At 42.7% G+C, this 12,943-nt stretch overlaps 1 protein-coding gene across 2 annotated transcripts; it reads right to left on the reverse strand.

Annotated features, from left to right (window-relative positions):
- Positions 1-1,136: 1,136 nt before the first annotated feature.
- LOC132870297 (uncharacterized) lies at positions 1,137-3,966 on the reverse strand. Of its 2 annotated transcripts, XM_060904007.1 has the most exons (4): positions 3,768-3,966; positions 2,917-3,354; positions 1,973-2,765; positions 1,137-1,805 (listed from the first exon to the last, which is right to left on the reverse strand). In XM_060904007.1, the coding sequence occupies exons 3-4, from the start codon at positions 2,289-2,291 to the stop codon at positions 1,420-1,422; spliced, it is 705 nt and encodes a 234-aa protein (XP_060759990.1). In that variant the 5' UTR covers positions 2,292-2,765; positions 2,917-3,354; positions 3,768-3,966; the 3' UTR covers positions 1,137-1,419. The 2 variants fall into 2 exon arrangements, with proteins under 2 accessions (XP_060759990.1, XP_060759940.1); XM_060903957.1 differs by having other exon boundaries at positions 1,973-3,354.
- Between the last annotated feature and the right edge of the window lie 8,977 nt (positions 3,967-12,943).

Here is a 12,943-nt window from a genome sequence, read left to right on the forward strand (position 1 = left end):
CGAATTTCGTATTGATTATAAAATACTACTATTGACATTTAAAGCACTGAATGGTCTCGCACCACAGTACCTGAGTGAACTTCTGGTCTTCTATGACCCGCCACGCCTACTTAGATCAAAAGGTGCAGGCTATCTGCTGGTACCTCATATAGTGAAGGCTACATCAGGGGGCAGAGCCTTTTCTTACAAAGCCCCACAGTTATGGAACATCCTTCCAAGTAGTGTTCGGGAATCAGACACAGTCTCAGCGTTTAAGTCTAGGCTGAAAACATACGATATCTGTTTAGTCAAGCCTTTTGTTAATGGTGTTTATGAGGTAAAGGTGTAGATCTGGAGGGTCCTCAGACATAGAGTGTTTTGGTAAACTGGGATGTATGGATGCTGTCAGTCCCCCACTCGCTTGCTCACTCGAGTTTGTTGACGGTGTAGTGGCTGGCAGAGGTGGGACCAAGTCATTGCTTTGCAAGTCACAAGTAAGTCTCAAGTCTTTGCCCTCAAGTCCCGAGTCAAGTCCCGAGTCAAGACAGGCAAGTCCCGAGTCAAAGTCAAGACTGACAAGTCTCAAGTCAAGTCCTAAGTCCTGCAGTTTGAGTTTCGAGTCCTTTTAACCACAGAGTAATAATATATTTACACAGATCTTGTCTCATCTCATCATCTCTAGCCGCTTTATCCTTCTACAGGGTCGCAGGCAAGCTGGAGCCTATCCCAGCTGACTATGGGCGAAAGGCGGGGTACACCCTGGACAAGTTGCCAGGTCATCACAGGGCTGACACATAGACACAGACAACCATTCACACTCACATTCACACCTACGGTCAATTTAGAGTCATCAGTTAACCTAACCTGCATGTCTTTGGACTGTGGGGGAAACCGGAGCACCCGGAGGAAACCCACGCGGACACGGGGAGAACATGCAAACTCCGCACAGAAAGGCCCTCGCCAGCCACGGGGCTCGAACCCAGACCTTCTTGCTGTGAGGCGACAGCGCTAACCACTACACCACCGTGCCGCCCACACAGATCATGTGTGCTTTTAAAATCTGTATTTATTTATTAAAACAAGTGCAATTGAAATTGCAGAAAAAAATAGTGCTGACATTGCACTATTAACCAGTCATTTTTAACATTTAACTCATATTTTGTAAGAATATTCTTCATTTTAAACCACTCCTTTACAGAATAAACACATTTGAAAAAACAAGTGCAACTGTAATTATTTGTACAAAAGTGCTAACATTGTATTTCCATGGCATATTGCATTTCAACTAGTTCCACAGCAGTTTGTCCTGTCCTGTACTTATCTCATCTCATATTGTCTGTGTGTGTGTGTGTGTGTGTGTGTGTGTGTGTACATGTGAGAAACATAACAAATACATGAACATAACAATGAACAGGGTTGTGCTTTTTATATGTCAGAGCCCTATGCTGCATTGCATTTGCAAAAGACCAAATTGGCCAAAAGTCTGTCAGTCATTTGTGCAAGATGGGGATGTAGTATGATGCCACCATGGCTGAAAACTCGCTCCACTGGAGCACTGGAGGCAGGCACTGCCAAGACTCTGATGGCCACTCGGAACAGTGAAGGAAGAGTCTTCATGTTCAATGCCCAGAACAAAAGGGCGTTCTGTCCTTCGGCTATGTCAAGGTAGTGACTTAGCTGTAGTGATGGAGTAGTCCCAACATCCTTCTTCTGCCTCTTATGGTATGCAGCAAACAGCCCTTCTCCTTCTCTGAGGTCCTCTTGCTCTTCTTCATCAACAAAAGGCACAGGTTGCTCAGTCTCTGCAGCATCTTGCAGGATCAATTCTGGCAAAACATGTAAAAACAATAGCAGTAACAATAGAGTCCTTATTACCATTTGTGTTGGTGATGCAGTGTGTTAGACTGAAATACTACAGAACACTTAATCATTGTTGCAGTCAATTAGATCAGATTATGAGGGAAAAAGTTACATTAGACCCAGTAACATTTACCTTTAACTTGTTGTGCCACCTCTGCCTTGACGTCACGATTGACCAGCACATGGGGCTCCACCCACAACAGAGAAGAGGCTGGATCCAAGGCAGCTGCTTTGAGGTAGATTGGATCTGAAAAGGGAGCAGTGACCCCATCTTGTGTCCTGGCCATTTTCATGTTGATGAAGATTCCAAGAAATCTTCTGTTCAGGGATGCCTGGAGACTTCTGACCAGGCTGCTCAGGAAACAGACTTGAGGCTTCAGCTTCTCAAGGTGGTGGCTGAGGGACAAGATGGATGGAACAACAACACTGATTGTGATGACCTTCTCCCCCATGTCAAATCAGTTGCTTCTCCAAATGGCTTCAAGATGTCCACCAACTCCTTCAACAGATTCCACTCCTGTGCTGTGAATGACAACCTCCTGTGCCCAGCCTTTTCTAGAACAGCACAGAGCTTTAGATGATTGCACTGGAGAACTGCCTTCATTTGCCTCAGTGTTGAGTTCCATCTTGTGTTAACTGCAGCAGGGATGCCTTTCTGTTCCCCAAATTCAGCATCAAACACATCTTTGAATGTTGTGCTTGTGTGCAGCAGTGAGCTGAGTTTTGATAACTTTGAAAGAGAAGGAGATACCACATTTGTTTCTTTCAAACCGTCTCCCACCACCAGCTGAAAAGTGTGCACAAAACACTGCAAGCACTGTTTCTTTGCCATAGCAACATCTACTGTTTGCTGATCTTCCAGGGTTAAGTCACACCAGAGCTCAGGGTCATCAAGATGATCTCCATCATCGTCATCCTCTTGTTCACTGGGGAAGCACACAGTAAATGCTTTTTGCATGTTAGCAGCATTATCACGAATAATGTAGTCCAGTTTATCTTTAATGTTGTATTCATCACATATTGACTCAAATTGGTCACAGATTCTTTCAGCTGTGTGTGAGCCTTTGAAGCACTCACAGGCCAAGAGATTGGACTTCAGCTGTATCCTCTCTGCCCCTTTCTCTATCCAGTGCACAGTGACACCCAGGAATCCCCTCATCTTTCAGTCAGACCAAATGTCCACAGTGACTGAAACATAGTCAGTGTTGCTCAATAGAGTTTTTAATTTTGAACGTCTCTCTTCAGCGAGGTTCTCTGTTTTTGATGTCAGTGTTCTGCGACACACTGGGATGTACTTGCTGTCAAGTACTGTCAGAAAGTGCCTAAAACTCATTTTCCACAATAGACAGGGGCAAGTTGCAATCAATAATCAGGTCGGACAGTATTGCATTGGTGATAGCTTTCTGCTGTGGATGACTCATGCTGTAATGCCTGACACGATTGTCCAGGAATTGTGAGATTGAAGGCTGTTGTGCTTCATTTGTGATGCTTTTGTTCATCTGGTATTCTTCAAATCTGTAAGAGGTAAGCATATTAAACAGGTGTCAGAAAATCCCTTATGACCACAAATGAATTGTATTTAAACTACTCTTTATTACTCATATTATTAATATCAATATCATTGTGTTATGAATTGCATGTGTATGTATTGTATGTCTTTGTAGGTGCCTAAAATATGCACTGCTGCTGACCGCCGTCTACTGTGTGTGATACTGTACATTGACTAACGTTATGTATAAGTACCTCATACAACCTCGCTTAAAAAAAATCACTTAACAAATGTATGAATAAGGGAGTGAACTCGCAGTGGACGCAACAGATTACCATGTTTGCAATGTAACATTAACAGTGAGTTTACAGCCTCATTGATTTAACTAAACAGCAAAGAAAAGTTAGCCAATAAACATTAGCTTTCATTCAGAACTTACCATTCTTTGTGCAACTTCAAATGTTGAACGAAGTTGGAAGTTGTTGCGTCTCTGTCTGTAATCTTCGACCCGCATGTTTTGCATACTGCAATTCATTTTTTGTTGACCACCTCGTAGTTTTTATACCCGAATGAAACTATCTTTGGTATAATTTTTTCTAACTGGCATGTTGTTTGACAGTTCCTCTTCATTGGTTGTCCTGCAATTTGATTGGATGACAGCATGTCAGATCAAAACAATGTGGATCTAATTTGATTGGATGTTGTGCCGACAGCAAATACATGCACAGACGCACACATACACACAATGAAAGATACGTTCCTTAATAACATACTTTTTAATTTTTGGGTTTTGGGGAAAGCAGCAAGTCTTGTCAAGTCAAAAGGCTCAAGTCCAAGTGAAGTCACAAGTTATTGATGTTAAATTGATGTTAAGAATCCTTTTTTAACTTTTTTTCTACAAATAAATTTCCAGTATCCTCTTCATTTTTATTGTACTGTCGCTTTCATTTTTGTACTTTTCACTTTCGCTTTCCTTTTTCTGGTTTTTTTTCCCCTGTTTTTTTCTCTTTCTTTTTTCGGAAGAACGCCGAGACCGGAAGCTTTCTTTTTCTCTCCTCCTGTGTAAAGTCCACAAGCGGAGGCCATCCACATCTGATCTGCTTTAATATCAACAGATCTTCATTTAAGGTACGTGAATCTTTTCATCATGGCACACCTTCAGCCTGTTCAGTGTGCTGAGTGCAGGATGTTTAGTCATTCTTCCTCCGTCACTAGCGATAGCTTTGTTAGCTTTACTTGTGATAAGTGCAGATTAGTTAGCTCTCTGACGGAGAAGACTACAGTGCTAGAAGCGCGTGTCCAGGCTTTAGAGCAGGTTAGTGAGCGTGAGAACAGTGTAGTTTCTGTTAGGGAAAGTCTGGATGCCCTAGGTGGAGTTAGCAATCCCCCAACTCCGGCATTAGAGCCCTTACAGCGGGGTGAATGGGTGACGGCTCGGCGGCATAAGCATAGAGCTAAAGCTACCGCTGAGGCTCGCCCACGGGAGCACCACTCCTCTCCACGTCATGTGTCGAACAGGTTTGCTCTCCTTAGTGATGCACCCACTGAGAAACCTGAAAGAGCTCTGGTTATAGGGGACTCTATCATACGGCACGTGAAATTAGCTCAGCCTTTAGGGGCACCAGCAGCTTTAGTCAGGTGTATACCGGGAGCCAGGGCGCCGGACATAGCAGGTAATCTTAGGGTCCTAGGCAAGCACAGGTTCTCAAAGATAGTTATCCATGCAGGAGCTAATGATATACGACCTACTGTTGGCGTCTGATCAGGGCTGTGTCTCGCTACTTGTGTTGCTTGACCTTAGTGCAGCATTTGATACCATTGATCATTCCATTCTTCTGGATAGACTAGAAAATGTTGTGGGAGTTAAGGGAATGGCCCTCTCCTGGCTCAGGTCTTATCTAACTGATCGTTATCAGTATGTTGATATAAATGGTGATATTTCTAGACGTACCGAGGTAAAGTTTGGTGTTCCACAAGGTTCTGTCTTGGGTCCACTGCTTTTTCTCTATATATGTTACCTCTGGGCGATATTATTCGTAAACATTGTATTAGTTTCCACTGTTATGCAGATGACACACAGTTGTATGTCTCTGCAAAACCTGATGAGAGACACCAGCTTAATAGAATTGAGGAATGTGTTAAGGACATTAGACACTGGATGCTTATTAATTTCCTTCTGCTTAACTCTGACAAGACTGAAGTACTTGTGCTAGGACCACATACAGCTAGAAGTAAGTTTTCTGATTACACAGTGACTCTGGATGGCCTTTCTGTTTCTTCACGTGCAGCAGTAAAAGACCTCGGAGTGATTATTAACCCCAGTCTTTCATTCGAAACTCACATTGATAACATCACCCAGATAGCTTTCTTTCATCTCAGAAATATTGCAAAGATAAGAAATGTAATGTCATTGCATGATGCAGAAAAACTAGTCCATGCTTTCGTTACCTCCAGGTTGGATTATTGTAATGCCTTACTGTCTGGATGTTCCAATAAGTGCATAAACAAGCTCCAGTTAGTTCAAAATGCAGCAGCAAGAGTCCTTACTAGAACTAGAAAATATGACCACATCACGCCTGTCTTATCCACACTGCATTGGCTCCCAATCAAATTTTGTATTGATTATAAAATACTACTATTGACCTTTAAAGCACTAAATGGTCTCGCACCACAGTAGCTGAGTGAACTTCTGCTCCTCTATGACCCGCCACGCCTACTTAGATCAAAAGGTGCAGGCTATCTGCTGGTACCTCATATAGTGAAGGCTACATCAGGGGGCAGAGCCTTTTCTTACAAAGCCCCACAGTTATGGAACAGCCTTCCAAGTAATGTTCGGGAATCAGACACAGTCTCAGCATTTAAGTTTAGGCTGAAAACATATCTGTTTAGTCAAGCCTTTTGTTAATGGTGTTTATGAGGTAAAGGAGTAGATCTGGAGGGTCCTCAGACATAGGGTGTTTTGGTAAACTGGGATGTATGGATGCTGTCAGTCCCCACTCGCTTGGTCACTCGAGTTTGTTGACGGTGTAGTGGCTGGCTGCTTTATGTCCCGGGGCTCCCTCATGCCTGTGTTACCTTCTGGCTCTCTCCTTTTAGTTATGCTGTCATAGTTAGTTGCCGGAGTCCCTGCTTGTACTCGGTGCAATATGTATACTGCTCCTACTTATTCAGGTGACATTGGGCATACCTAACAACCTGTGTTTTCTTTCCCTCCCCCCCACCCCAAATCTGTCCCTCTGAGTTACATGGAGTCAACAGGAAATCTTTTGGTGGAGAGGGTGGAGACCTCGACTGGCTATCCTAGCCTGCAGGGAATCGACCGTCAGACATTCTGTCGCATGTCCTAGACCCGGTGAAATGTAACTGAATTGTCTTGGCCAGCCCTAAGGGTCCCATCTGTATCTCATCATTGCTGAGGAGTGTGCTCCCATCACCCAATCAAGCATCCAGCCAGAGCAGGTCATGATATTTTTTACCATATTAACATGCCATTGTTGTGTGTTATGCCTGATGTAAAGACTCTCGTCTCTGCGAGCCTACCACACAGATTTAATACTTGTCATTTTTAGGTCATACCTAACAACCTGTGTTTTCTTTCTCTCTCTCTTCCCCCCCCCCCCAATCTGTCCCTCTGAGTTACATGTTGATCCTGGGATTGAGATGCTGGCCTCTTCTGCCCCTCGGACCTGCTTGATCCATCCTGGTGCCCTGTGTCTGGTCGGAGTTTTATCGCACCGCTCCTGTGAAGGACAGCCCCATGAGGACAGTTGAGGGTTATACCTGTTAAAACTGTTAATATTATAGTCAGGCTGTCTGTTGTTGCCCAAATGAGGATGGGTTCCCTTTTGAGTCTGGTTCCTCTCGAGGTTTCTTCCTCATGTCGTCTGAGGGAGTTTTTCCTTGCCACCGTCGCCACAGGCTTGCTCATTGGGGATAGATTAGGGACAAAATTAGCTCATGTTTTAAGTCATTCAAATTCTGTAAAGCTGCTTTGCAACAATGTTTATTGTTAAAAGCGCTATACAAATAAACTTGATTTGAAAGTCCAAGTTGAGTTGCAAGTCTCTTTACATTTTGTCAAGTCAAGTCTAAAGTCATCAAATTCATGACTCGAGTCTGACTCGAGTCCAAGTCATGTAACTCGAGTCCACACCTCTGGTGGCTGGCTGCTTTATGTCCCGGGGCTCCCTCATGCCTGTGTTACCTTCTGGCTCTCCCCTTTTAGTTATGCTGTCATAGTTAGTTGCCGGAGTCCCTGCTTGTACTCAGTGCAATATGTATACTGTTTCTACTTATTCAGGTTACATTGGGCATACCTAACAACCTGTAGTTCCCCCCCAAAATCTGTCCCTCTGAGTTACATGTCAGTCCTGGAATCGAGATGCTGACCTCTTCTGCTCCTCGGACCTGCCTGATCCATTCTGGTGCCCTGTATCTGGTTGGAGTCTCATCGCATCGCTCCTATGGAGGGCGGCCCCATGTGGAAAGTTGGGGGTCCTGGAGGATGCTCTGGACTCTTGCAGTGGTGCTTTTATGGCTGGGGACTGCAGTTGACTTGCTGACTTTAGGACTCCAGATGACTTGCTGACTTTGGGACTGTGGTTGTCGTGAATGGTTTTGCGCTCAGGTTTCTGTCAGTGGGGGGTTTATAGCATCAATGAAGCTGACTTTATGTTAGGACTGTTAATTTTATAGTCATGTTGTTGTCATGGTCCTACCTGTGGTTTCCTCTCTTCAGGTAACATTCCACTCCTCTCCACTCTGTATTACCTGCCACGCCCGCATGCTCCTTCCCCATCAGGCTCACCTGCTGTCAATTACCATCATTAACCCTCATTTGACTTTCAGTGGCTGTCATTGGCTGGTTCCTATCACCTGCTCCCTTCCCTGTGTATATTTAAACTGCAGTCCTCCCAAGCTTCAGTGTCAGATCATCTTTCAAGGCATCAACTCCGACAACTCTTCAGCCCTGGTAACCTGACCCTGCTTTTCTGTCTCCATTCTCGCTACCTGACCTGTGACTCTGTGTTTCAGCCTGTTCCCAAACTCCTGTCTGTTGTGCTGTCCTGTCTGCCTGCTGAGAGCCTGCTCGCTGGGAGACCGCCTGAACACCAAGGGCTGTCAGCTTGTAGCCAAACTACTCTGACAACGCCTGATCCCGTCTGATCTTAGAAGCTAAGCAGGGTCGGGCCTGGTTAGTACTTGGATGGGAGACCTCAGATGTCACCACCACGCTCCCACCAGCCATCCCTACTTCTCAGTCTTCCTGCCACTGAACTTCACACACACATACTCCCTTTCCCCTGCTATCAATAAATTCAACATTTAACTTGCGCTCTTGGGTCCTCGTCTGTTTGTCCTGACTGTTGTCTGTTGTTGCCCAAATGAGGATGGGTTCCCTTTTGAGTCTGGTTCCTCTCGAGGTTTCTTCCTCATGTTGTCTGAGGGAGTTTTTCCTTGCCACCGTCGCCACAGGCTTGCTCACTGGGGATAGATTAGGGATAAAATTAGCTCATATTTTAAATTGTTCAAATTCTGTAAGGCTGCTTTGTGACAGTGTTTATTGTTAAAAGCACTATACAAATAAACTTGACTTGACATCTGTAGCTGCTTAACCTGTGCAGGGTCGCAGGCAAGCTGGAGCCTATCCCTTCTGACTATGGGTGAGAGGCGGGGTACACCCTGGACAAGTCACCAGGTCATCACAGGGTTGACACAGAGACAAACAACCATTCACACTCACATGCATATTTAGAGCCGTTTAGATTCACCAGTTAGCCTAACCTGCATGTCTTTGGACTGTAGGGGAAACCGGAGCACCCGGAGGAAACCCATGCAGACACGGGGAGAACATGCAAACTCCACACAGAAAGGCCCTTGTCAGCCACTGGGCTCGAACCCAGGACCTTCTTGCTGTGAGGCGACAGTGCTAACCACTACACCACTGTGCCACCCACTGAGAATACACATTAAAGATTTTATACAGACATTATTATACATTATTACATCTCTATGATCATTGTAGAAAGAGTCCAATTATATCAAATCTCAGTTTAGAAGTCCTGGAACATATCCAGTGTAGGTGTTTGTGCTGGCTGGAAATTTGTCACGAATTCTCCAGACAGCACAGCTGGGGATCACATGACGGTCTCCTACTGTCAGTCGGCCATACTGCCACAAAATAAACTGCCGATAGGCTACATGGCGGGTGGTCTTGCTGACGTCATCTTCAATGGCAGTATGGAGTGCAAGGAAGTCATTTCGTAATAGCTTCTGTAGGTGAAGGACTACTTTGTCCAAAATGAAATGGTCCATCTCCTGAAATAAAATATGCAGGAATTCATGAATATAACATTAGCCAGTAAATTGTGTATCTAAATGTACATGCTTGGAAAGTGGAAAAAAAAAACATTATGAATGACAACTATGCTAGAAACTTGATTGAAGCAATAAGCCTGTCAAAAGCTGGTGCTGCAGCACTGTATGTTTGTGCAGGATGTTAATTTACTGGGATTTTCCTAAATACAGTAAGATAGCAGTATAATGACACTTGCAGTAAACATTTACAGTAAACAAATTTTGCGAATATAAAATTTTCACAGACTGGCTGTGATGTTTCTAACTTTCTGAAAGGCTGCAATATCTACCGATATCTGATAATACCTGTATAAATACATACGGGCATAATGCTGATGCAGTGTCCAGAGTGATTCTCACAGCACTTCCTCTACAGATCAGTCGGCATCTCGCAACACCGATGACACACACACCAGCTCGGCACATCATGCTGAGGATCAGGCTGGGGAGCACCAGCACAGTCAAACACCTTCCCTGCTGCCAATTTCTTCAGCAGCTCCTTCGAGTCCTCAGGTGACAATTGGTTGACAAGGCTGTTGATCCTCTCAGTCCTTTCCCTGTTTTCTCTGAGCACATGTCCTCTTTGGTGGAGGGGCCTCCCTATGGTCCTGAGAGCTGGAGGACTCTGATGCAAGGTATGTAGGACTGGATGGTGCTGCCCTTTTATGTGGCCGACCAGGCCTCTTTGCTTTTGGAGGTCGACCACGTTTCCTCCCTGCCTCCGGAGCTTGCTTTCTCTGTTTTTTTTTTTTTTCTGGCCAAACTCACCTTTTAGGTTGCCCTTGAGATGTGCTCAGCTCTTCCGTCTGCTGTAACATATATATATATATATATATATATATATGGGTCCGTCTCAGAAACTGGTCTCTCATTTGGGACATTATGGTCAAAAAATAAATTTTCTAATTTTACTATTTTTTTTCATTTACCTACCACTCAATGTTTCTTTTGTCATGTTTAATAAGAATAAAGATAGTACCTTGCTTTATCTGGCCTTCACTGTAGAATTTTTTTTTATTACAATTCAAATGCTTTTGTAAAATTGATTTACATATAAAATACCTACATCATGAAAAATTAAAGCTCCTTCACAGATGAGTGAAAATATTGAATAAATTTCCTCTTTTTGATTGCTTGGGTTAAAAATGCCAAGTTATGATGACTGAACTGATTATTCACTTAAATATGAATAATATGATATATTTTGGGTATTTGATATGGCGAAATAAGACAATAGGACACAATGGAAAAATCAAGAACACACCGGAAAGATGAGAATAACGGTGGTCGTAAAAGAACAGCGACTGCACAGGCTGAAGGTCGCACGGGTCTCTGCTGCGGCGCGCGAGCAACGGGACATCACTACCGCACCGGACGGAGCGCAAGGTGGGGGCGGGGCAAAATGACTGGCCGCAGCTTCTATCAAAAGTTCGATTTAAATTGACCATGGTTGCAAAATATTGGCCAAAAATACGCAAACACTACGAAATATGAAAGTAAGATGAAAAAGAAACATTCTATTACCGTATACTGCAAGACTAAAACAAAATAAAACTGTCAAAACTCACCTTTTCAGTGATAACGTCCGAACAGATCACTCGCGTAACAGAAAGACTGCAAATGGAAGCACGATCAACTTCTAACTGTTGGAGTGGAAAATTCCATTCTACACATGCAAATTGTTAATGTGTGTCCTTCCCTGCACACAAAACATGCGACGGTAAAAAATAGACCACAACTCATTTTATAGCTCGGAAATTCATACAAGACCAGCTACCATCGTAACATATTCTGTAAGAAACATATTCTATACCTAACTTTCAGCTTTTGTTTTAAAAAACAAAATTGCAGATTTATAACTAAATTTTTATATGGCATAGTGATTTTAAGTTACTACTTTTGGTGAGGTAGTGACCTTGACCCTGAGGCTTTCTGTTAAGATCAAAACACACGATCGTATTGGTTTTGGGTATTTGGAAAATGGAGTTACAACGGTGATCAAATATTTTGCATGATGTTTTATTACGGTTATGATTATTCTGTGAGCACACCAATCCTTAGGTGTATACAGTTACAACTGTAGACTTTTCAGTGGACTACAACCTGTTTAAGTGAATGCGATGTAGTCAACCATTTATCATGTCCCAGATCAAGCTGCCATTTTTCCACAAATTTGCAGAATTTTTGCCAAATTCTGAATAGAGTATTCACATCAAAGATTTAGTTTTATCTGGATTATTTCTTTCATCATTTCATTTCAAATTAAAACCAACATCAGCATTCAAAACCGTATAGTTTATTGACTGTGAGTATATTTAGTGGGGGACCCCCACAGTACCCAGTTTCTGAGACAGACCCATACATACATTTTATATATATATATATATATATATATATATATATATATAAAATGTATGTATGTGTATATATATGTATTGATTGAAGAGGTGATAGGATATATATATATATATATATATATATATATATATATATATATATATATATATATCCTATCACCTCTTCAATCAAACTTTTTTCTCTCCTTGGGCTCATGTCTGAAACGGGTGGGTTGTACAGGAAATTCACAAGGTTATACTAAAGTTGAGTTTAGGAAAGTCTATTAGTGGCATCACAAAGATCATGGAGTGTTCGTATTCACACAGGGCATCACACACACACACACACACACACACACACACACACACACACCTAAGGGACATTCCCTGGTGAAAATCTTTCAAGGATCTTCAAGGATCCGTAAAGTTCTTTGTGAGGGTTTTTGAGACCCTCAAAAGATCTTCAAGGATCTTTAAAATTCTTGGCAAGATCTTCAAAGATCTACAAAGATCTTTTAAGTTCTTGTCAAGATTTTCAAGGATCTTCAATTTTCTAAGATCTTTGAAAGAACCTTGTTGAATCCTTGAGGATCTTTACAAATGATTTTGCATATGAAGATCTTTGAAGATCTTTTTAAGATCCTTTAAGGATCTTTGGCAGGTCTTTGACAATCCTCATGGATCCTTAAAGATCCTGTGAAGTTTTTCCCTAGGGATTAGCTCAGAAAGGAAAGAATTTTCACAGAGTTCCATGGTTTTTTTCCTTTTATTTCCAGTCTTTGGTTGAATTAGCAAACTGAATGCTGAAAGAAGAATGGACCATAGTATGTGTTTATTCTCTTTTATGTGTCTCAGGTATCTCATCAATTCAGCATCCATGGTTCTAGTCAAAATTGCAAAACAAAACGACCTTAAACCATCA

Source organism: Neoarius graeffei, chromosome 1 (genome assembly GCF_027579695.1).
Source record: "Neoarius graeffei isolate fNeoGra1 chromosome 1, fNeoGra1.pri, whole genome shotgun sequence".
NCBI lineage: Eukaryota > Metazoa > Chordata > Actinopteri > Siluriformes > Ariidae > Neoarius > Neoarius graeffei.